General features: G+C 54.5%; 1 protein-coding gene and 1 non-coding gene across 2 annotated transcripts in view; one reads left to right on the top strand and one right to left on the bottom strand.

Moving 5' to 3' along the window:
• MGAT5B (alpha-1,6-mannosylglycoprotein 6-beta-N-acetylglucosaminyltransferase B) overlaps positions 1 to 23,860 on the top strand; it is a 74,333-nt gene that overhangs the window by 43,763 nt on the left and 6,710 nt on the right. The window contains 9 exon segments of the mRNA XM_058703532.1: positions 4,322 to 4,453; positions 5,800 to 5,933; positions 10,013 to 10,143; positions 21,065 to 21,220; positions 22,013 to 22,033; positions 22,035 to 22,079; positions 22,081 to 22,131; positions 22,133 to 22,162; positions 22,330 to 22,446. Of these exon segments, the coding sequence (XP_058559515.1) occupies positions 4,322 to 4,453; positions 5,800 to 5,933; positions 10,013 to 10,143; positions 21,065 to 21,220; positions 22,013 to 22,033; positions 22,035 to 22,079; positions 22,081 to 22,131; positions 22,133 to 22,162; positions 22,330 to 22,446 (817 nt within the window).
• TRNAK-CUU (transfer RNA lysine (anticodon CUU)) lies at positions 13,624 to 13,696 on the bottom strand. Its single transcript has one exon. It is a non-coding gene; the product is annotated as a tRNA-Lys (tRNA).

Here is a 23,860-nt window from a genome sequence, read left to right as displayed (position 1 = left end):
GCCATTTAGAAATATAACCCAGGCACCCAGTTGGGCAATTCCGTGTAGACTCCCCCATCCTCCCGAAGCATTGTGGACGGTAGTGTGCGGACCAGAGGTGCTGAGTGGACGGTGTCATGTCCCTCCATGGGCAGGTGCTGCCTCCCCTAATAGACTGACCCGGGTCGGGGGGGACCCCACGGGTGCACTGGGGGTGGGGAGGCTCCTCGACCTCCCCTCACCCACCCCACCCCCGACACAGCCCCGGGCTAAGAGTCCGAAGAGGAATCGGGAACTTGCACTGGAAACGAGGAAACATCTGGGCAGGCGCCTTTTGAGAAGCCCGCGTGGAGGGTGGCGTTGCCCGGCCGAGCCTCCGTGGGCACCTTTGGCTGGAAGGCTGTGAGGAGGCAGTGGTTTTCAATTCCTCGCCGCTCAGTGTCCCTCCGGTCTTGTCTCTATTCTAGAGAGATCTTTCCACACTGTAAACCCGGGTTCCAATCCCTCCCAGAAGACTTCTCGCTTCCCGGCCCTTGTGTCCTCCTCCTCCAGGAAGTCTTCCTTGGATGCCGCGCCCCTGTGCTCCCCCAACCGACCAACCCTTGCTCCGACCAACCACGTAGCATAAAATTGCCCATAAAGGCGAACTTAACTGACAAGTGATGAAACCACAGTCCTCCCCCAACCCCCAGGTGGGACTGACCCTCTCCGCTGTCCTCCGGGCGGGCTCTGAGTCCCTGTGACCAGAGCAATGAGCAGCCACACTTATCTCCAGTGAAGTCTCTTTAAATCGAAAACTCTTGTTTTCTAGAAAGGGCCGGGGAGACGGAGCGGCCCCACGTTAACTCCTCCTGGGAGGCGGTCTGCAGTCTCTGGGCCAGCTTGTCTCTCTTCCTCTCCTTCCTGCGGGATGGCTTGCACACTTGCAGGGCACAGAGGTCCACTAGTGTGGGTCCCGGGGTGTCCCAGGACCCTTGCTCACTCCTCAGAAGAGCAGCGTGCTTCTTACCCCTCTGAGACACCTGTCACCCTCGGGCTCCCCTCACCCGGCGCCTCTCTCCAGACAGACTTTCCGTGGCCAAATTTTCAGCACAGGGTTCACCGGATTCATTGGTTTGTTTATTCGTTCCTGAACACAGCAGGGGCTTATCGGGCCAGATGCTGTCCCAGCTCTGGGCTTTCAAAGATGCCTGGGCCTATCCTCACGGGCCCGGTTGGAAGGAGGTGACTCAGGACAGTGCAGAGTGGCGGGGGTTGAAGCAAAGGGTGGGGGAGCACAGGGGCGCGGCATCCAAGGAAGACTTCCTGGAGGAGGAGGACGTAAGGGCTGGGAAGCGAGAAGTCTTCTGGGAGGGATTGGAACCGGGTTTACAGTGTGGAAAGATCTCTCTAGGAAAGAGACAAGACTGGAGGGACACTGAGCAGAGAGGAGATGACCTCAAGATGCGAGGTGAGAAATGACGGGCCTTGAGCGAGGGGGCTGCGTGTGGTTCAGGAAGGAGTTGCCGGACCCACAAGTGCAGAAGGCAGATGCTGACAAGAAGAAACGATTAGTAGCAGAACGCTCACTCACCGCCCCTCGGTTGATCCTACCAGGAACCCTGGGAGGGACGCATTTTTGTCTTTTCCCGAGGAGAAAAACGAAATTCCTAGAGGCTTATGACTCCCCCGAGGTTAGCAACAGAACTGGGACTGGAGCCCAATCTCTGCTGGCAGCCGGGGCTCGGGTTTCGGGGATGTCTTTGCGGTCCGACCATCCGACACCGTGCTGGAGACGCAGGAGAGCTTAGCAGGTGGGAGTGGGGAGGGGGAGGGCTCTGGAGCCCCACTGCCTGGGTCCCAATCCCAGCTTCACAGCCTCCTGGCTGTGCAACCCTGGCTAAATTACTAAATCTCTCTGTTTTCCTAGCCTAGAAAGAGGGGAGCAGGAGAAGGATGAGTTTGATCTCCTAGGGTAGCTGCCCAGATGAAAGGATTTAAATGAATTAATAAGCTGAGACCGTGCAGAATGGTTCCTTGTTCAAAATGTCAGCCCCATCAAGGGACAAAGATGATGAGGGCTCGTGCCTTAGAACGTCAGCGCGGAGCCATTCTCCCAGGGGAGAGCTGTGTGTGGCTCAGCTGGCCTCTCGGCGGCCGTGGTGTTTGGGGCAGGGGCCACGGCTGTGGTCGGGGTTCGGGCAACCAAAGGGAGCCCCCGTGACTTTGTCGGCACCACGTGTGGCCACAGAGGGACACGTTGCCTAGAAACCAACCACAAATGTAACGTGGGGAAGTAATCCTCTTACGGTGCCCGTAGCAGCGACCGGACCCACCTACAGTTTGTACTTTAGGGTTGTTAATTGATTTTCCCAGGCCCCGATTCCTGTGGGAGGAGAAGCCACCCCCTTCCTGGTTTCTGCAAGGAAGGGATAGGGGGTTCGTCGTTTTGTCCTTCTGTCCGTGGCTCCCCATTGAGTGTAGGGAATCGGGGGAGGGAGGCGGTGTCTCTCTCTAGGTAGCTGCTGCAGCCCGGCACAAAAATGATGCTTCTTTCTGGGGCATCAGTTTTACTGGAGGAGTTTTTTTTTTGGGGGGGGAGAGGGCAGGGGGGTGCAGAGGGCAAGAGAAAGCCGGTGCTTGAAAGGAAACGACAGAGGTATCCTGGGGAGTAGAAGGCAAAAATCTGCTCCACACGTAAAAATATCACCAAATATTTCATGAAGTCTCCAGGCTGTGGGAGCCGTTTCCTGTGATGGCTTCAGACCCCTGCGGTCTGTGCTCATTCCGGGTTATTTCAACAACCACGGCAAAAGCTGACGAAGGCTGCCCTGCCTTAGAAGTCCTGGGTTTGAGAGTCCCGTGTGGTGGTCCAGTTGGAGAGGGGACTCACACGGGAGCTGGTCGAGTCGGGGAGGGGACCCTCGGCCACTGTGATGTATATAGATAAGAAGTGAGACACTGGGTGTTCGATGTTTGCATTCTCCTCTCGACGCTTCGCAGGGGAAGCTGGGTGGGGCTGGGGTGCACCGGCTGGTGGGGAGCAGGCACAGGAAAGACCCGCCCCCCACTTCCTCCTGCCCTTTTCTGCAAGGCACAGCCGACCCCTGATGTCTCCAATCCCCGTCACACACAGCCTCCCCTGACACCCTTCCATCACGGCCTTGTCATCAGTTACCATAAACGGCATTGAAAAGGCACGGCTTCTGTCAGTGTGCGCTGGGGACAATGTACGCAGCGCCCCCCTCCCCAGCTTCTGATGGTGGCCGGCAGAGCATGAGCAAAGAGGACGCAAAGACGTCCAGGCTGGTACTTTTCCACCTGGCTTGAATTGGCTCTAGGTGCCCAGAGAGCTCATCAGTCGTGGCCTTTTGCCATCGATGAGCCGTGACCTTGTCCAGGCTCCTCCCCTACCCTGCCTGAGTCTGCTCTTCATGTGGATCCCTGAAGGGGCTCACTGGGAGGTCTCCTGGACCACGCATCCAAGGGAGGTGGGACTCCAGGGGAGGTGGGTGGCTGCTGTGGGGTCCCCACAGGAAGGGGGGCTTTTCCACACCAGGCTTGGCTCAGGGGCTCAGTACAGACTTACTGAATGAGCGATCTAAATGCCTCCTTGTCCCCTGCAGGGGGGTGGGTTTTCAGGCTGAGCCGGGGCTCCTGCGTGGTGGGCAGGGAAGTCCAACGCCAAGATTTTACACGGGCGGCTGTGGCCGTGTCCTCCGGGCTCCAGTGACGTGACCCAAAGGCTCTGGCACTGGGTCACCAGAGGAAAGCTTCTGGGTAAATGATCTGGCAGGCTGGGTGACCCTGGGGGGCAGGGCTGGGCACCTCTGTGGGCCAGGAGCCAGTCAGCAGAGCTGAATTCTATCTTCTGAGGCAGGGCCTTCTGCTCCAAACACGGAAGACACGTTGAGGACCATAGTGGGCACTGATGGCGATTTGTGAGCGCTAGATAAAGGTGCCCCCTCTGGGCGGGCGCAGGCCTGCGGGGAGCACATTTGTGCAAATCCACAAAAGGTGCCCCTTCCGAGTGGCAAGCAGCCCAGGTGAGGGGCACAGCCTGGCAAGCTAGCCCAGGCTGGATCTCAGTCCTGTTTCCTATCGTTGAAGTCTCTTGTGCAGTGGAAAACTTACACGACTGGACATGGCCACCCTGCTCACTTCCTTTCCAAGTCTGCCAGCGCTCATGTGCCAGCCTCGCTTTCCTTTACGGTGCCCCCCCCCCCACTCCGTGTTTATCCTGGGCTGTAAGAACTGGGGGGGGGGCTCCAGGTGCCCCGGACTCGAGGCTGGTTGGGAAGGTGGGGGTCTGCTGCCTGTGGGCCCCTCTTGGGGCTCAGGCTCTGAGGGGCTCTTCTCTCAGTAACTTAGGGGTGCCGCCAGGCCGGGGGAACTGCCCGCTCACCATGCCCCTGCCTTTTGACCTCATCTACACCGACTACCACGGCCTGCAACAAATGAAGCAGCATATGGGATTATCCTTCAAGAAGTACAGGTGAGACCCTGGCCCCAGGGCGGGGGGACTGCCTTGTCCCCGGACCCCGCGGTCGCCGTCTGTTGGGGGGAAGCAGCCTCGCCCTGCCTCTGTCTCCCCTCCCCCACCACTGGCCTTCTTGGAGGAGCTCTGCCCCGCCCCCCCGCTTCCCCAGTTAATACTCGGAGTGGGGGGCTCCCTTCACTGCCCCTCTGCTGCAGGGCAGCCTGGGGGCGGGGCTCAGAGGTGACCTGGATGGGGTGGGCAGGGGAATCGCGGGGAGGAGTGGATGGAGTGGCACACCCCAGGGGGGCCACGACCTCGGCCTGTGGGGGCTCAGCACCCCCTCCTCCACCCTCCCTCCACCCCACTCCCCTGGGTCTGGGCGAAGGCCAATGCCATCACTCCGGCTCCCGTCTCTGCAGCCAGCGGGATACTGGGTTTAATTTAGCACCGAGAGCCCTGCTATTTATTACATTTGCTCCAGTCCCATTGACTATCCCGCATGATTTTATTAGGGAAAAAAAAAAAAGTGACAGGCACTGTTATTGCTTTTATTATTAATGCGTGTTCTTCTTGCGCTCGGTGCCGCTGCCTCCCACCCCCGGCCCCTCCTCTGGGGGAATAGTGCCGACCTCAGCAGTTTGTGGACAATTCTGGGTCACCCGGAAGGAAGCGGGGTGAGGGAGCTTCCTGGAGGGGTGTCCGAGTCTCAGCAGTTTCCTTCCGGTGCCCACGCCCAGGGGTGGGACGGACAGAGCCTCCGCCCGGCTGGGAGGTGTACCTGAAGTGGCCAAGCTGGCATTGCCTTCCCCAGATGTGGAAAGAACTGGACGGTTCTGGAAGGTTCCAGTAGGCTCCAACATTGGGGATAATGGTAGCGGCTGGTCCCCCCGGGCCCTGTCCTCTGCATCGCAGCCCAGGCAGGCCAGGCGCATCCTGGGGGTGTCAGGCTCCTGAGCAGGGGGGCTGTGTACTCGAATGACTGCTGCCCCCTGCTCAGGAAAGTGCAAATCGTACAGGTGACCACCACCCCCCCCGCCCCCGCCACTAGGCTCCCTTGGGGCAGCCGAAATAACGAACAGTTCCTGAGTGAGTGGTCTGTGGTTCACACAACCCTGGGACAGGTGGGCTTTTGTTACCCTCACTTGACCGATGGTGGAGCTCACCCAGAGAGGTTAAGGCACTTGCCTGGGGTCACACAGCCAGGTAGTGTCTGAGCCCAAGCTCTGACCACAGTTGCAGTAGCACCCGGCCACTGGCTGGTTACAGTGCCCCTGCTGGGGCAACCCAGCCCGGGGAGACACAGGAGGTGGCTGACCCTGGTTCCTGGTACCCACCCCCCCCACCCCCGGGGCGGGAAGCAGATGCCGAATCCGGGTCATTGACACCTTCGGGACAGAACCCGCATACAACCATGAGGAATACGCCACGTTGCACGGATACCGGACCAACTGGGGCTACTGGAACCTCAACCCCAAGCAGTTCATGACCATGTTCCGTGAGTGTCCCGGGCACAGGATGTGGTGGTGGTGGGGGGGGCGGTCAGGGGCAGTTGGGGCCTCCTCGTGGCTCTCAGGGGTGCATGGGAGGAGCAGGGTCCCCTATTCCTCCCTGGCTTTCCTCCCCCGGGCCAGTGTGGGAGCAGGGCAGGCCCAGGCACCTGCCTGCCCCAGGAAAGCCTTGTTCCCCCTTCAGCAAATGTGTGACCCAGACAGGAAGTGTCTTGTGGTGTCTGGGGAGCAGGCAGCGCGGAGGGAGCAGCCTGGAGGGAAGGGCGGGGGTGGGGCTTCCAGCCTGGCTTGGGAGAAACGTGGTGACCTTTCCAACACGGAGGAAGTGGCCTTTGCCTCCAGAATCACAGGCTGCTCTCAGAGAGATGCTGAGCACACGTTCCAGAACAACGAGGATTCAGTGACCTTGTAGAAAGAGAGGCCAAAAGTACACTGGGGAGCTCTAGGGGGTGGCGAAGGGGCAGGACAGGCAGGCTCTTCTAAGTGGAGGGGCCAGATGAAGTGAAGGCAGATGTGGAAAGAAGTGGAAGGTTCTGGAAGGTTCTGGAAGGTTCCAGTAGTCTCCAGCATTGGGAATAATGGGAAGTAAGCCTGGGGGCTGGGGTCCCTGTGGAAACCCTCTGACAGTGGGTGCCAGGCAAGGAGTGCGGTTAGAGCTAAGCCTTAGAGCTATTTTTAATGAGACTCTATAATATATACACACGCTGACCTGCCCTCTTACCTGCAGCGTGGTGAAGATAATTTAATCTTTTCTTGACAACGAAGGGTCAATCCTCTCTGGCTCTGGCGCGCACGAGCCTGCCCTTCGGGGTTGGCAGAGGTGTGCGGAGCTGGGTCCCCTTGCTAAGTGGCCCCTTCTGCTGTCACTGTTTGATGTGGTGCTTTTTCTCCTCATTGGGCAGCTATCAGCTGTCACATTTAATTGTTGTCAGTGTGGCTGCCTCCAGCAGCGTCTTGCACAACCAATTTGTGGCTCTTTGAAGGCTCTGGGTTGGAAAGCCAGATAAGCACCTTTGTTAGGCTGTATCTAAATTCAGAGCAAACTAGGTTCCGAGCAGGGTCCCAGGAACTTGCGTAGAAGTCAAGCACCCGCCATTTATTTTGTCTGTCAAATTAATGCGCCTCTTTGGGGCGCTTAGGGTCCTTTTCTGTCTTCATCTCCAGGTTCTAGGACACATTAGTGGCAGATGCAATCCCAGAAGGTTGGGAAGGTGGGATGGTTCCTTGGAGCCCAGAGGAGGAAACTGAGGCCCGGAGGTCTGAGGCCACATGGCTCTGTGGGGACCAGACTCTGGAGGGAAAGGAGGTGGGGATAGTGGTAAGGGGCAGTGGTAGAGGAGAGGGGGAAGCAGGATATGGGTTAAGAGGCTTCTGCAATAATCTACACTGAAAAAATGGAGGATTTATGTGGGGTGGGGCCCGCTGGATGTGGAGTTCCAAACCTGGAGAACTCCTGCTCATCCTCTAAAACCCCAACTCAAATGCCTCCTTTATTTATTATCACTTCCACTGATTCCTTTCATCTTATCTGGGTGCAATATATTCACCTGTTTTTATAACTTATTTTATTAATTAACAACATTTTTGTAACGTTTTATTATGTATTTTCGAGAGGCAGAGGCAGAGCACGAGCAGGGGAGGATTAGAGAGAGAGGGAGACACAGAATCCAAAGCAGGCTCCAGGCTCCGAGCTGTCGGCACAGAGCCCGACGCGGGGCTTGAACTCAAACTGTGAGGTCGTGACCTGAGCCAAAGTCGGACACCTGACTGACCGAGCCACCCAGGCGCCCCTGTTTTTATAACTTTTAAAACCATTTCTACAAAAGCGTTTATTGAAGTATATTAGAGTTACTTGCTCATACACTGATCTCTCCCTGATAGATTATGAACCGCTCAGAAGGGGGGCCACTGACTGATTTATCTCCCTGGAGCCTATCAAGGTCCTCGGGAAATGTTAATTGAGTGAATACATTAAAGAAACAGAACAAAAAAGGAAGAGAGAGTTTGCGGGTCCAGGGCAGAATTCATGAGCAGATTCATTTCCGCATCTAGCCAGGCGGTGTCCCCAGGGTGGCTGCCTCTCTGGGCTCACCCTTGCCCCTGCCCCCACGAGCTCTTGGCTCTTGGTCTCTGTTACTCTAATTGATTGGACACTTCCCTGTCCCACTAGTTTGCTAACTGGGCAGGGTTGGTAGAATGAGGGATTCTTCAGCTGGGTGAGTAGGGAGGAAATGGCAATGAGGAGAGAGGCCTGGGGTGTCGGTGGGGGGAAGCAGGTGGGGCCAGAGGGAGGGAGATGGGGCTGGGCGGGCAAACTGGGGAGAGAGGGTCTGGTCTGTCCTCCTGGGCCCCACCCCCCCTTCCCAATCTGGGTGGAGCCTCCCGAAACAGGAGAGCTGCCCGCATCCTGACCATCACAGAAATAACTCCGGGCCTCCGGCGCCCCTCCTTATGCTCCGGAAGCTCTAGAAGAAAGATCATTTTGTCCTGGGGTCAGCAAAGGCCCTTCCTTACAGTTGGAGTTTCAGACCCAAGAATCCACGAGCTTTCTGGGGACACTTAGGCAGGAAACCTTTCCTTCTACGATGCTCCAGGCATTGAATTGTGACGGTTTGTGGGTAGAAATAGTACGTGAAATCGACACATTGGATCGAAGTATACAGCTCCGTGTCAGAAATGCTAAAATGTGAAAACACGCTCGCGGGATGAAGAAATGGCGTCTTTGGCGCCAGGGCTGTTCTGGGAAATCGAGGACGCGCGGTCTCTGCCAACCTGCTCGCCGCAGCCCCCCCCCCCCCCCCCCCCGGAAGGCGGAGTGGATGTCGTTGGGCTCAACAAATGTTCTGTCCAAGGTCCTGAACACGATGGGAGGGACCCTGTGCCTTGCGAATCCGTGGCACGGGTGCTGAGGCAGACAGAGCTAAGTAGCACGACCGTGGAACAGCGAGAGAGGCTGAAGTGCATTCCCTGCCCCCGGTGCGCTGGGTTCTGGGGACAAGGGAGCAGGTCAGAGTGTGGGCTGTACCGTAGCAGAGGCAGAACCACGGGGGCGGGGCCACAAAGAGAGGGGCACTGGAGCCCAGAGGAGGAGGTGGCATATGAGTGGGGCCCTGAGGCCGGAGAGCATTTTCTCATCCACGTCAGGGGAAGAAGGCGCTCCAGGCAGAGGAAACGGCTGGGGCAAAAAACTTGGAGGTGGGGGAAGTCAGGATGTGCCCACGCACTCATGAGCCAGCGTGCCAGGCTCCCCCTCCCTGGTGCCGGGGACAGTGAGGTGAGCCGAGCAGAGCCCCTGCCCTCACGGGGCTTACATTCTGACACTGATAAACGATCCATCTGATGTATAATATCATGTTTGGGTCAGCAAGTGCAGGGTAAGGGACAGAGAGTGACCAGGGCCAGGAGGGACCTCTCGGCAGGGTCTTGTAGGCAAAGCATGCACGGAGAGAGGGAGTGCACCGGGCGGGGTCCCAGGAGGTAGTGAGAGATCCTGCCGAGGGGGACACGGGGGCAGACCCTGGAGACTGTTGTAGGGACTTTGGCTGTTGGGGCCACCGCAGGGTTTTGTGCAGACAGACCTGGTCTGACCTAAATTTGAAAGGATTGCTCAGGACCTAAAATTGAAAGGCAGTGCCAAGGGAATGGCGGAAATGGGGGTAGGCAGCCGTCACAGTGGCCCAGGACAGAGGATGGAGGCCATGTGGGACATCCCACCAGGTACCGGCTCTGCTGATGGGTGTCGCCAGTGAGAGAAAAGGGGAGGAGCCAAAGCCTGGGTTCCTGAGCGAACCTGGGAGGGAGGACTCTGACCAGGACAGGGTCCTGACTGTGCCTGTCTGCAAATGAGCAAGGGGACCTCCCAGCGTTCCCTCTGCTCACGGCTCCGCTCTGGGGAGGGAGATGCCCGGGGCCAGGACACTGATGGGTGCTCTGCCCCTCCTCCACCAGCCCCCTGTCCCCGTCCCTGTCTAACGGGGCCCCCTCTGATGGGGCCAGTGCAGGTAGACCCGGGGCGCGTCGGTGGCTGTGTGGCAAGCCCCTTCCTGACCCCGTGGTCTGGCCGCAGCTCACACCCCGGACAACTCCTTCATGGGCTTCGTGTCCGAGGAGCTCAACGAGACGGAGAAGCAGCTCATCAGAGGCGGCAAGGCCAGCAACATGGCTGTGGTGTATGGCAAGGAGGCGAGTATCTGGAAGGTGAGAACGCCCCCCCCCCTCCAGGACTCCCACCCCCCAGCTCTGGATGTAGAACTGTCCCCCACTGATGGGTCAGAAAAGAGAGGTCCCTAATTGCCACTGAAAATACCCAGCCTGGGGGCTGCTAACCTGCCCCCCTCGGCCCCTGCTGTGCAACGCTCTCATATGTCCTTTATCAAGGACTGTGCCTTGACCCGCCACCCTCCCTAAGAACAGATCGATAAACACTGTGAGCCCGGCAAGGGGGCTTAGGCTTGACTTGGGGGCGCTGCGGGGTGGGGGGCAGGAGTGCAGAAGGCAGGAGAGGCTAAGGATTAGAGCCCCATCTTCCGGCTGGGTCCCCGGGGAAGCGGTACCTGTACGGGAGGTCATGTGCTCACTGCTCACTGACCTGTTCTCTCTCCTCTTTTCTCTGTGCCCTCCTGGCAACGAGGCAGCTCCAGGTATGGTGACCGCTTGCCATAGTCTCTCCTCCTGTTCCTCTCTGTTCTCAATAGGGCATCCCCTGGCCGGGGGGGGGGGTGCTCTGGAGTCCCCCCCCACCCCGACCCCACGGGGTGTAGGGGGAGGGATGGAGGTCACTCTCATGTGATGCCAAATGAGCAGGCTGCCACGGGGCGCTCGGGCCGGGGGTAGCACCGGCCACATCTGCTTCTTCCAGAACAACACTGCCAAAGAGCTGCCCCAAGAGGTGAGAGGTTATGAAGTCTGGGAAGAGAAAGGCTTTATCTGTAGCTCAGGCGTCTCTGTGATAGCTGGGAGTGACGCTGTTCTGCAAGGGACCTCAAAGAAGCTGCCTCCCAAAAAAGACATCTTTGCTCTGGTCTCTGTGGCTGGAGGAAGCCGGAGGTGGCTTGATGAACAGCATGAAAGGAGCATCCTGGGACAGTCGCCACCCAGGGTTCAGGAGGACAGGTGGCACAGGAGTGCGGGACGGGGGAGACTGAGGCCCTCACCTCCTCACGGGAGCAGCAGCTGGGATCAGGGCGAGGCCTTAGGTGAATTTTGTGCCAGAGGCCCATCTTATCTGGGTGCCCAGAAAACAGGGCTTGTGGCTCAGACCTGGGTGCTATTTTGTGAGAGCGTGTAGCCCAGGGAGCAGGAGTAGGGCAGGGGTGGGTGGAAGAGGGGCAGAAGGTAGGCCCGCCCTTGCCGCTGGAGGAAACAGGTCAGTTATCAGAAGGCCCGTCTGGGGGGCCTTTTCAGACGGCAGGTTGGGACCCATGGATAAATCGCGAAGTAAGCCCAGAGCTCTGGAGTTTTTCTGCTCGGCTTTCCTGAGGAATAATTGACAAGGGAAAATTGTATGGTTCTTAGGATGTACAACACGATGGCTTGATATACACATGTATTGCAAAAGGAACGCCACGATCAAGCTGATTAACACACCTTCACCCCACATAGTCATCTGTGTGTGCGTGCGTGTGTGTGTTAAGAGCACTTAAGATCTGTTCTCTCAGCAAATGGCAGGTGCACCCTACAGTATCATTAACCACAGTCACCACGCTGTTCATTAGGTCCCCGAACTCACGCGTCCTCCAACTGAAAGCTTGTTCCTTTGACCAGCCTCTCCCCACTTTTGCACCCCCAGCCCCCAGCAGCCACCATTTCTATGAGCTCCCCTCTTTTAGATTCCACATATAAGGAAGATCATGCCGTATCTGTCTTTTTCTAACTTAGAGAGTCTCAAATACCCTTTTAAAATGAAATAGGATCACAGAAACTGTAGAATAAAGGAATATCAGAGGACCTTTATGTATTAAGGGGAAATGTAGTTTTAAGATTTTATTTTTTAATTTTATTTGCTTAGAATTTTTTATGTGTTTTTTTTTTTTGGAGAGGGAGAGAGACAGAGACAGAGAGTGTGAGTGGGGGAGGGGCAGAGAGAGTGGGAGACACAGAATTTGAAGCAGGCTTCAGGCTCTGAGCTGTCAGTGCAGAGCTGGACACAGGGCTTGAACCCATGAACCGTGAGATCATGACCTGAGCCTAAGTCGGATGCTAAACTGACTGAGCCACCCAGGTGCCCCTTAAGATTTTATTTTTTAAATAATCTCCACATTCTGGCACAAAAACAGACACTCAGATCAATGGAACAGAATAGAGAAACCAGAAATGGACCCACAAACGTGTGGCCAACTGATCTTTGACAAAACAGGAAAGAAAATCCAATGGAATAAAGACAGTCTCCTCAGCAAGTGGTGCTGGGAAAACTGGACAGTGACATGCAGAAAAATGAACCTGGGCCACTTTCTTACACCACACACAAAAATAAACTCAAAATGGATGAAAGCCCTAACGTAAGACAGGAAGCCATCAAAATCCTCGAGGAGAAAACAGGCAAAAACCTCTTTGACCTCGGCTGCAGCAGCTTCTCACTCAACACATCTCCAGAGGCAAGGGAAACAGAAGCAAAAATGAACTATTGGGACCTCGTCTAAATAAAAAGCTACTGCACAGTGAAGGAAATCATCAGCAAAACTAAAAGGCAACCGACGGAATGGGAGAAGATAGTTGCAAATGACATATCAGATAAAGGGTTGGTATCCAAAATCTCTAAAGAGCTTATCAAACTCAACACCAAAAACACAAAGAATCCAGTGAAGAAATGGGCAAAAGACGTGAACAGACACTTCTCCAAAGAAGACATCCAGATGGCCAACCGACACATGAAAAGATGCTCAACATCACTCATCATCAGGGAAATACAAATCAAAACCACAATGAGATACCACCTCACACCTGTCAGAATGCCTAACATTAACAATTCAGGCAACAACAGATGTTGGCAAGGATGCGGAGAGAGAGGATCTCTTTTGCACTGCTGATGGGAATGCAAGCTGGTGCAGCCACTCTGGAAAACAGTATGGAGGTTCCTCAAAAAACTAAAAATTGAACTACCCTATGACCCAGCAATTGCACTAATAGGCATTTATCCACGGGATACAGGTGTGCTGTTTTGAAGGGGCACACGCACCCCCATGTTTCTAGCAGTGCTATCGACAATAGCCAAAGTATGGCAAGAGCCCAAATGTCCACCGATGGATGAATGGATAAAGATGTGGTGTATATATATACAATGGAGTATTACTCGGCAATCAAAAAGAATGAAATCTTGCCATTTGCAGCTACGTGGATGGAACTGGAGGGTATTATGTTAGGCGAAATTAGTCAGGGAAAGGCAAATATCATATGACTTCACTCATATGAGGACTTTAAGACACAGGACAGATGAACACAAGGGAAGAGAAGCAAAAATAATATAAAAACAAGGAGGGGGACAAAACATTAGAGACTCTTAAATATGGAGAACAGAGGGTTACTGGCAAGGTTGTGGGAGCAGGGGGATGGGCTAAATGGCTAAAGGGCATTAAGGAATCTACTCCTGAATTCATTGCTGCACTATATGCTAACTAACTTGGATGTAAATTAAAAAAAAAAAAAAAAAAGAGACTAGATTTGAAAAAAAAAAAATCTCCACACCCAACATGGGGCTTGAACCCATGACCCCAAGATCAAGAGTCACATGCTCTACCAACTGAGCCAGCCAGGTGCCCCAAGAGCACATCTTGTTTTGTGAAACTGAAAATTTATATGCATGTGGCTCCTGGGTGGCTCAGTCAGTTAAGCGTCCGACTTGAGCTCAGGTCATGATCTCGTCGTTGGTGGGTTCGAGCCCCGTGTCAGGCTCTGTGCTGACAGCTCAGAGCCTAGAGCCTGCTTCGGATTCTGTGTCTCCCTCTCTCTCTGCCCCTCCCCTGCTCACCCTCTCTGTCTCTCTCTCTCTCAAAAATAAATATTTAAAAAATTTTAAAAATAAAGTTTGCATGCATGTGTGCACACACACATCCATAACACACACACGCATTATACACACCTACATAATGCACATTCACGATACATACGTGCATATACACGTGCATACGTACATAAATACGTGTGTGTATGGGTGAAAAAAGGCCGCTGAACAGTATATATAACGTGAACCGTTTGTGCATGTGTTTTAAGGAAAATGTAATTATGCTTTGAGTGCATCGAAGATCTGAAAAGGTACACAAGAAACCGTTCTAACAGCTGCCTCCTGCGACAGAATGAGGAAGTTGGTGGGGGTGTAGACACATTCTCCATACACTTCACATTCATGGTTTGCTTCTCCTTCTGTGAGCACATTTAGTTTTACGAGACGTAGTCCTTTTATATTTAGTGTGATTTCTGATATATTTAGCTTCGGATCTACCATTTCACTAGCTGACTTCTATTTCTTTTTCTTTCCTGTTCCACGTTCTTTCCCCTCTCATTTCTTGTCTTCTTTTACACCGATCTGTGTTTTGAAACTCACGCCCTCTTAGCTGACTCGTACTCTCTCCTAGTCTTGTAGTGCCTGCTGTAAAGATGGTAACATGCACCCTTGACTTATCACAGTCTAGATAAGTCAGTACCTTTACCTTTTATTAGATAATAAAAGAACATTAAAGTGTTTAATTGCATCCCCCCAACGTAGGTGCTCTTATTTTAATTCCCTGAAAATGCCTTTACTTCACCCTTATTCCTAGAGGATATGGTCGCTGTGTACAGAATTCTAGCTTGGTGGTTATTTTCTTTCAGCATTACGAAAATACTGTCTTCTGGCTTCCGTCCTTTCTGTGAGCCTTGCCATTCCTTTAATGGTAATCTGTCATGGGCGCCTGGGTGGCTCAGTCGGTTAAGCATCTGACTCTGGCTCAGGTCATGATCTCACAGTTCGTAGGTTCGAGCCCCGCATCAGGTTCTGTGCTGACAGCTCAGAGCCTGGAGCCTGCTTCGGATTCTGCGTCTCCCTCTCTCTCTGCCCCTCCCCTGTTCACACTCTGTCTCTGTCTCAAACTAAATAAACATTTAAAAAATATATAATTTATTTAAAAATTAAAAAAAAAAAAAGAAAGGGGGTGCCTGGGTGGCTCAGTCGGTTGAGCGTCCAACTTCGGTTCAGGTCGTGATCTCACAGCTCTTGAGTTCAGGCCCCATGTTGGGCTCTGTGCTGACAGCTCGGAGACTGGAGCCTGTTTCAGATTCTGTGTCTCCGTCTCTCTCTGCCCCTCCCCTGCTCGCACTGTCTCTCTCTCTCTTTCTCAAAAATAAATAAACATTAAAAAAGAATAAAGGCAAACTGTTGTCCTTCTTTGCTCACTTTTACGACCTCTGTGTGTTTGGTTTCCAGTAGACTTACTATGGTGTGCCTCGTTGTGGCTTTCTCTTGATTTATCCTACATGGTGTTTATAGAGCTCTTGGATTTGTGGTTTGATCTGTCGTTCGTCTTAGAAGATTTTCAGTTAGGGGGCGCCTGGGTGGCGCAGTCGGTTAAGCGTCCGACTTCAGCCAGGTCACGATCTTGCGGTCTGTGAGTTCGAGCCCCGCGTCGGGCTCTGGGCTGATGGCTCGGAGCCTGTTTCTGATTCTGTGTCTCCCTCTCTCTGACCCTCCCCCGCTCATGCTCTGTCTCTCTCTGTCCCAAAAATAAAAAAAAAAAAAAAAAAAAAAAAAAAAAAAAAAAGAAGATTTTCAGTTAGTTATCTAAGTATTGCTTCTGCCTCTCTCTCTCTCTCTCTCTCTCTCCTTTGCTTCTGGGTCTCTATTTCCACATACATTAGACTCCAGCATAGCCTCTTTGTCTCTTACATTCCTTTCTGTAATCTCCACCCTTGCGGTGTGGTTCATTCTGGATGTTTCCTTCTGTTCTTTCACTAAACGAATTCTCTCTTCAGCTGGGTCCAATCTGCGGTGAAATCCATCCATTCAGTTCCTAATTTCAGCTGCTATATTTCTCACTTCTAATATTTCCATTTGGTTTCAAACCTCGTCTTCTATTTCCTTGACTACATTCAGCAGACTTATCTTGAGGTCTGTATCTGGTAACTCCAGCTTCTAGAACTTCTATGGATCTCTTTTTATTGTCTGTTTCTCTTGGGTTTTGATCATATTGTCATGCACCCGATTCTTCTAAAAATCAAGGTGTTTAAATTTTTTCTTTAAAAATCTATTTTTGGGATGCCTGGGTGGCTCAGTCGGTGAAGTGTCTGACTTCGGCTCAGGTCATGATCTCAAAGTCTATGAGTTCGAGCCCTGTATCGGGCTTTGTGCTGACAGCTCGGAGCCTGGAGCCTGCTTCCGATTCTGTGTCTCCCTCCTCTCTCTGCCTCTACCGCGTTTTCACTGTCTCTCTGTCTCTCTCAAAAATAAATAAACAGTAAAAAAAAAATTTAAATCTATCTTTAACAGGCTTTACTGAGCCTGGACGTGCAGTCCACCACACGTTTCAAATGGATAGTCTCGACATACGTGTATATACGTGTGAAACCATCGCCACAATCAGGATAGTGCCTCTGTCACCCAGGTTCCCTTCCTCCTGCCCGTCCCCTCCTCCCTGCCAGACAGCCCGTGAGCTGCTTTCTGTCACCACAGGTTAGTGGCGATATCACTTTCTATGATTTTATATAAATGGACTCCTCTGACACATGCTCAGTTTTTGGTCTGGGTTTTCTCACCGAGTATAATTATGTCAAGATTCATCCGTGTTATCGCACATATCAATAGCTGATTCCTCTTTATGGCTGAATAGTGATCCATTGTATGGAGGTACCCAGCACATAGTTTGTGTGTGTTCACCTGTTAGTGGACGTTGGGGTCGTTTTCAGTATTTGGCCGTTACAAGCAGAGCTGTTATGAACATCCACGTACAAACGTCTGTACGGACATATCCTTTCACTTCCCTTGGGTAGATCCCTAGGTGTGAATTGGCTGAATCGTAACAGTAGAACTACGTTGAACTTTTTCGGAGCCGTGGGGAGCAGTGGTCGTACTGTTTTATGATTCTACCGGCAACGTGTGAGAGTTCTGGTTCCTTTGCAAATTCGTCAATACTTCCATGGCCGGTCTTTTCCATTTGAGCCATTCTCACAGATGTGCAATGATATCGTACGGTTTCCGCTTGTAGTCCCCTACGTCTGATGATGGCGAAGATATTTTTGCGGCCCTATTTGTCCTCCCTATATCTTTTTGGGGGTCTTTTCAAAGTCTGTCCATTTAAAGAATTGGGTTGTTTTATCATTGAGTTGTTGAAGTTCTTTACACGTTCTGAATAGAGGTCCCATGTCAAATACATGCTTGGCAAATATTTTCTGTCTGAGGCTTGTCTTCCTTCTCCAGAGAGCAAAGTTCTTTATTTTTTTTTTTTAAACGTTTATTTATTTTTGAGACAGAGAGAGACAGAGCATGAACGGGGGAGGGGCAGAGAGAGAGGGAGACACAGAATCCGAAGCAGGCTCCAGGCTCTGAGCGGTCAGCACAGAGGCCGACGCGGGGCTCAAACTCACGGACCGTGAGATCGTGACCTGAGCTGAAGTCGGACGCTTAACCGACTGAGCCACCCAGGCGCCCCACAAACTTCTTTATTTTAACGAAGTCCAGCGTTTTATGGCTTGTGCTTCTGGTGTCGTATCTAAGAAATCTTTGCCTCACCCAAGGTAACAAGGGGTCTTCCCCTGTGTTTGATAGTTTTAGGTTTTACATTTAAGTCTATGATCTGTCGTGAATTAACTTTTGTGTATGATGCGAAGGGCAGATTAAACTTCTAATTCGTTTTCTTCTTTCGCACGTGGACGCGCAACGTTCCGTGACCATTGGCTGAAAACACGATCCTTCCTCCCCTGAAATGTCTTTGTGCCTTTGCCAAACATCAATTGGCCATGCGCCTGTGGGTCTATTTCTGTACTCTCTGTTCTATCCCATTGATCTGTCTTGACGCCAACAGCACACGGCCTTAAGTACTGGACTTTTACAATAAGTCTTGCAATCAGGTAATGTAAGTCTGCCCGCTTTCTTCTCTTGTCAAGTTGTTTCTTCTAAGCCTGCTGGGGTTTTGACTGGGATTTCAATGGTGGTGGTAGTGGTGTGGTGGTCCTTCTCCTCCTCCCCCTTCTTTCTCCTCCTCCTCCTTCTCCTCCTCCTCCTTCCCCCTCCTCCTCCTTCTTTCTCCTCCTCCCCCTCCCCCTTCTTTCTCCTCCTCCTCCTCCTCCTTCCCCCTCCTCCTCCTTCTTTCTCCTCCTCCTCTTTCTCCTCCTCCTCCTCCCCCTTCTTTCTCCTCCTCCTCCTTCTCCTCCTGCTCCTTCCCCCTCCTCCTCCTTCTTTCTCCTCCTCCTTTCTCCTCCTCCTCCTTCTCCTCCTCCTTCCCCCTCCTCCTCCTTCTTTCTCCTCCTCCTCCTTCTCCTCCTCCTCCTTCCCCCTCCTCCTCCTTCTTTCTCCTCCTCCTCCTTCTCCTCCTCCTCCTCCCCCTTCTTTCTCCTCCTCCTCCTTCTCTCCTCCCCCTCCCCCTTCTTTCTCCTCCTCCTCCTCCTCCTTCTCCTCCTCCCCCTCCCCCTTCTTTCTCCTCCTCCTCCTTCTCCTCCTCCTCCTCCCCCTTCTTTCTCCTCCTCCTTCCCCTTCTTTCTCCTCCTCCTCCTTCTCCTCCTCCTCCTCCCCCTTCTTTCTCCTCCTCCTCCTTCTCCTCCTCCCCCTCCCCCTTCTTTCTCCTCCTCCTCCTTCTCCTCCTCCCCCTCCCCCTTCTTTCTCCTCCTCCTCCTTCTCCTCCTCCCCCTCCCCCTTCTTTCTCCTCCTCCTCCTTCTCCTCCTCCCCCTCCCCCTTCTTTCTCCTCCTCCTCCTTCTCCTCCTCCCCCTTCCCCTTCTTTCTCCTCCTCCTCCTTCACCTCCTCCTCCTCCCCCTTCTTTCTCCTCCTCCTCCTTCTCCTCCTCCTCCTTCCCCTTCTTTCTCCTCCTCCTCCTTCTCCTCCTCCTCCTTCCCCCTCCTCCCCCTTCTTTCTCCTCCTCCTCCTTCTCCTCCTCCCCTTCCCCCTCCTCCCCCTTCTTTCTCCTCCTCCTCCTCCCCCTTCCCCCTCCTCCCCCTTCTTTCTCCTCCTCCTCCTTCTCCTCCTCCCCCTCCCCCTTCTTTCTCCTCCTCCTCCTTCTCCTCCTCCTCCTTCCCCCTCCTCCCCCTTCTTTCTCCTCCTCCTCCTTCTACTCCTCCTCCTCCCCCTTCTTTCTCCTCCTCCTCCTTCTCCTCCTCCCCCTTCCCCCTCCTCCTCCTTCTTTCTCCTCCTCCTCCTTCTCCTCCTCCTCCTCCCCCTTCTTTCTCCTCCTCCTCCTTCTCCTCCTCCCCCTTCCCCCTCCTCCTCCTTCTTTCTCCTCCTCCTCCTTCTCCTCCTCCCCCTCCCCCTTCTTTCTCCTCCTCCTCCTTCTCCTCCTCCTCCTTCCCCCTCCTCCTCCGTCTTTCTCCTCCTCCTCCTCCTTCTCCTCCTTCATTCTGGAAAATGCATATAAAAAAATTGTAGAAATAACTCGAGGTCAAGGATGATGCCGTCTTCTTCCAGACACTCTTGGCTTGTGGCTGGGGCCCCAGCAATCTCAGATCAGCGAGAGTGATCGAGACTATTTAAGACAGATTCAGTCCCTGTAGGGGCTGTTCTAGTTCCGGCCCACCCTTTCTACCAGCGTGTAATTCCTCAGAATTCCAACCCGAAGGGTGGAGTTTCCATCAGGCTCCCCCACCCCACCCAACTCGGCAGACCCCAAACTCTGACTTGCCCCCCCGCTCCGCAAGGTGACCAGAAGCTCTGCTCAAGCCTCCTTGCCGCTGACTCTGGAATCAGCAGGTGCCCCTGTGGGGGAACCCTGGTCTCAGCAGCGACCTCAACAGTCTCCTGCCCTTCTTCTCTCAGATCCTGGCCTTGTAATTCTTCACGCTTTGGTAGATTTTCACCACCTTCGCACAAGGTTTTGTACTTCCACATCTTTCCTGGTCATTCTCAGAGGCAGGGCTGATATCCTTTACCTACTACGCCGTTGCCCGGAGCGGAAGGCTTCTTTACGAAAAACGTGTGCAGGTTGGAGTCTCAAAACGTGAACTGTTCCTTATCTTGATGTCCATCGATAACTTTCTTCAAGAGCCGCGGTTTACAAGACAAAACCTGGGCTGAAGCTCCTTGCTGTCTGACCTCATGGCTAGCCAGCGGGACAGAGAGAACCTGCCTTCTTTTTTTCTGGCCTGTTGGCCTGCTGAGGACCCGCCCTCCCTGAACAAAACCCCCTCCCTGGCCCGGCCTTCTCTATGATCGCGAAGTTCCTCTCTTCTCAGCTTCTCCTTTCCTCTCTTCTGTGAGTCTCAGAAGCCCCCAAGAAGTACAACCCAGGGGCAGATCCCAATCTTACTCCTGATGAGATCCTACGCCGCCCATACCTCCCGGCTCAGGGCCCCGGCCATGGGGTCTGCCGGGTGCCTGGTGGCTGAGCTGTTATCTCCTCCTCTGTGCCCCGCTTCCTGTTGTCCCCCTCCCCCCAGGCTGGGCCTGTTTCCACATCGAAAGCAGAGCCTGGGGCTGGGGCTCGCGTCTGGAGGGGCTGAGCCTTTGCTAGTTTGCGGGCGTTCACTCACGGGTGTCTTCCTTGAGGACGAAGGCCCTGCCTGAGCTCAGTGCCAACACATAGCAAGTGCTCCATAAAAATGTGCTCCGTGGATGGATGGACGACGGGTGGAGGCTGGAGGGAGACAGAGAAGGAGGGATGAGATGACCTTGGCCCCACAGCTCCTCAGATGTTCTTAGAGGTCATCAGGGGTTCCGGGGAGGCAAAGCGGCTTCATTTGGGTGTATTTAAATGTGAGTCCCTATACGGTTTCTTTGCAAAGGAAACACTTCCGTGGCTAAAAATAGTCCTGCAGCCTCTCTGGTCTAGTGCAACTTCTGCAACTCACAGATGAAGAAAATGAGGACCAGAGAGGGCAGGGACCTTGCCCGAGGTCACGCAGCTGGCTGACGGCTCCTCAGTTTCTGGCTTCCAGACCGGGGGTGTCTCTTTGGACGGCTGTGCCTTCCGCATTTGGGGCGAGGTTCCCATGTCCAACCGTCCTCTTCCAGGGGAAGGACAAGTTTCTGGGCGTCCTGAACAAGTACATGGAGATCCACGGCACTGTGTACTATGAGAGCCAGCGGCCCCCCGAGGTCCCGGCCTTCGTGAAGAACCATGGTCTCTTGCCGCAGCCTGAGTTCCAGCAGCTGCTGCGCAAGGCCAAGGTGAGCCCCGCCCCCCCCCCCCCCCCCCCGTCCTCACCCCCCTCGGTACCGGTGCAGCCCGGTGGACTCCTGGGCCAGGCCTTGCTGTTAGAGCCGCTGAAGGCATGGCAGGCTGAGGGCATGCCCTGGCTGGAGTTCCACGGACTGACTGCTTCTGGAAGTTCTGCACCGTATTCCTGGAGCAGCCCCGGGTACAATGGGCATTGACTCTGGTGCTGGGCCCTGAGGGATCGGGGTCAGCTGAGGCTGGAGGGCCTCCAGGGAGCACTGGTCCTCTCCTGCTCTAACCACAGCTCTTCCCGCAGGCCCCCTGGATATGTGTGTCTGTGGGTGGGCTGGGCGAGGAGGAGCGGCTCTGTGCAGTCGGCAACTTGAACAACCTTACACTGCAGCCCGGGGTTCAGAATCATTTATTGATCGCCTTTCCAGCGGGGCCAGCCCTGTGAAGCACTCCTGGCGCAAGTTAGGTGCTGACTGAATCGTTTTTTAGGATGTGTGGGTACAGGTCCTTTAAGCTCAGCTGTAGGTGTGGGGTCTGAAACCTCCTAAGCTTGAGACCCTCACCCTTGTCTTTTCCCCTCCAGAATCCTAGCCCGCCGCAGCAGGAACGGGCCATTGATATAACCGAATCGCACCTCCTCTTCCCGAATGGGGAAACTGAGGCCTAGAGAGGGGGAAGTGTGTGCCGTGGCACGTGGCCGCCTCCTGTGGATGCCCCTGCCCTGGCTCCCTGGGGCCCTGGGCTGCGGGTGCCCAGCCTTCCCTGACCATTGTGCCACCTGGCTTCCTCAGCTCTTCATAGGGTTCGGCTTCCCCCTACGAGGGCCCTGCCCCGCTGGAGGCCATCGCCAACGGCTGGCGTCTTCCTACAGGCCCGCTTTAGCCCGCCCCACAGCTCCCTCAACCACGAGTTTTTTCCGAGGCAAGCCCACCTCCAGAGAGGTGAGTGGGGAGGGTCTGACGCGGAGGCCCCCCGCATCACCCAGAAGAGGGAGACAGGCCTGGGTGTGAAAGGACACGTGGGACAAGCTGGGGGGGGGGGGCGTCCCCTTAGCCCAGCCCAGCCAGGCAGGCACAGGGGGAGATGGCTGCTCTCTCTGCCCCGCCAGCTGTTCTCCCAGCACCCCTACGCAGAGAACTTCATTGGCAAACCCCACGTGTGGACCGTCGACTACAACAACTCGGAGGAGTTTGAAGCGGCCATCAAGGCCATCATGAGAACCCAGGTGAGGCTCAGATCCAGTCAGGGCCGCCATCAGCCACCACTGCGGGTCGTAGCCGTAATTAGAAAAAGGTGCCCCTCTTGGTGAATTCAGACTCGTAAGCTTGGGCTGGGAAATTTGATGAGGGGTGGGCTGGTCTCCACTTACCAACTCGAGTTGGCGGGGGAGAGAAAAAAAAAAATACCTTTGTGCCGTGAGCAACCGGCACAACCGTACATGGCAGCCCTGGATCCGGAATCATTTATTAAGCACCTTCGGAGACTGAGCCCTGTGAGCACTGCCTGCACGTGTCAAGGCGCTGAGTGAATGTTTCTCAGGAGTAGCGCTTGGAGGGTCTTTGAACTCTGCTGTCGGTGTGGCTCTGTGGCCTTTTGTCCGCGTGCCTCAAACTATAAACGTGCCGGCAGGTCATCTGGGGGTCTTGTTAAAATGCGGGTTGGGATCCAGCAGGTCTGGGTGGTGCCGGGCCCAGGGCCACCCTTCGCGTAGCAAGGGGAAGAACTTTCCGGGTTTCCTTCGGCAGGTGTGTGGGCATTGCCATGTGTGGGGGCACGTGTGTGGGAGTGGTGACTGTTGACAGCCCCCTGTGCTCTTCTGGTTCCCTCATTTTGGAAAGGGGTCCGACTCTGCTCACCATGATCCCTCTGGACCTGTCTCCCTCCTCGCCCAGCACCGTGTTAGTTGAGCGTGCCCTCCCCCGGGAGGGGAGGGGACGCACTGCTCAGGGTGAACTTCTGGGTCTGGGGCAAACCCAGAAACCTGGCGAGCCTTCGCCTTGGTGAGGCCACCACAAATGAGTGACAGGAAACACCGGTTCCTTCTGTAAGGACAGCCATGTCCCAGGAGGACACTGCTGCCCCAGGGGAGCTGGGGACACTGCCAGACTCAAGGGCAGAGACCGGCAGGGAGAGACCCTCCACCCCAGCCCCGGGGGACTTTCGGGCTTAGCTTTGGACCCAGAGCCCCGCCTGGTTGTTCTGACCGTGAGGCAGGCTTGCGTTTTCTTTAAGTTTATTTTTTTTGAGAGAGAGAGAGAGAGAGAGGAAAGGGGAGGGGCAGAGAGAGAGAGAGAGAGAGAGGGAGAGAGAGAATCCCAAGCAGACTCCAGCTGTCAGCGCAAAGCCCGATGCGGGGCTTGATCTCACGAACCGTGAGATCGTGACCTGAGCAGAAACCAAGCGTTGGACGCTCAACCGACTGAGCCCCCCAGGCGCCCGTGGCTTGTTTTTAATCGCCCTCCTTTCACCACCAGTCACTCCCACGCGGAAACCCCAGCCTCTGTCCCCCCTCGTCAGAGGCCCCCCAGAAAATCCCCGCCTCCCTGGCCTGCTCCGTTCTTCCACTGACCACACCCTCGTCCTTCCCTCCTTCTGTCTGGGGGCGATGTTTGTCTAGTAGAACATAGCTGCCCGGAAGA

This window comes from Neofelis nebulosa, chromosome 16 (genome assembly GCF_028018385.1).
Source record: "Neofelis nebulosa isolate mNeoNeb1 chromosome 16, mNeoNeb1.pri, whole genome shotgun sequence".
Taxonomy (NCBI): Eukaryota; Metazoa; Chordata; class Mammalia; order Carnivora; family Felidae; genus Neofelis; species Neofelis nebulosa.
The sequence above is the reverse complement of the archived record's forward strand: the minus strand, read 5'-3'. Positions and strand labels throughout refer to the sequence as shown.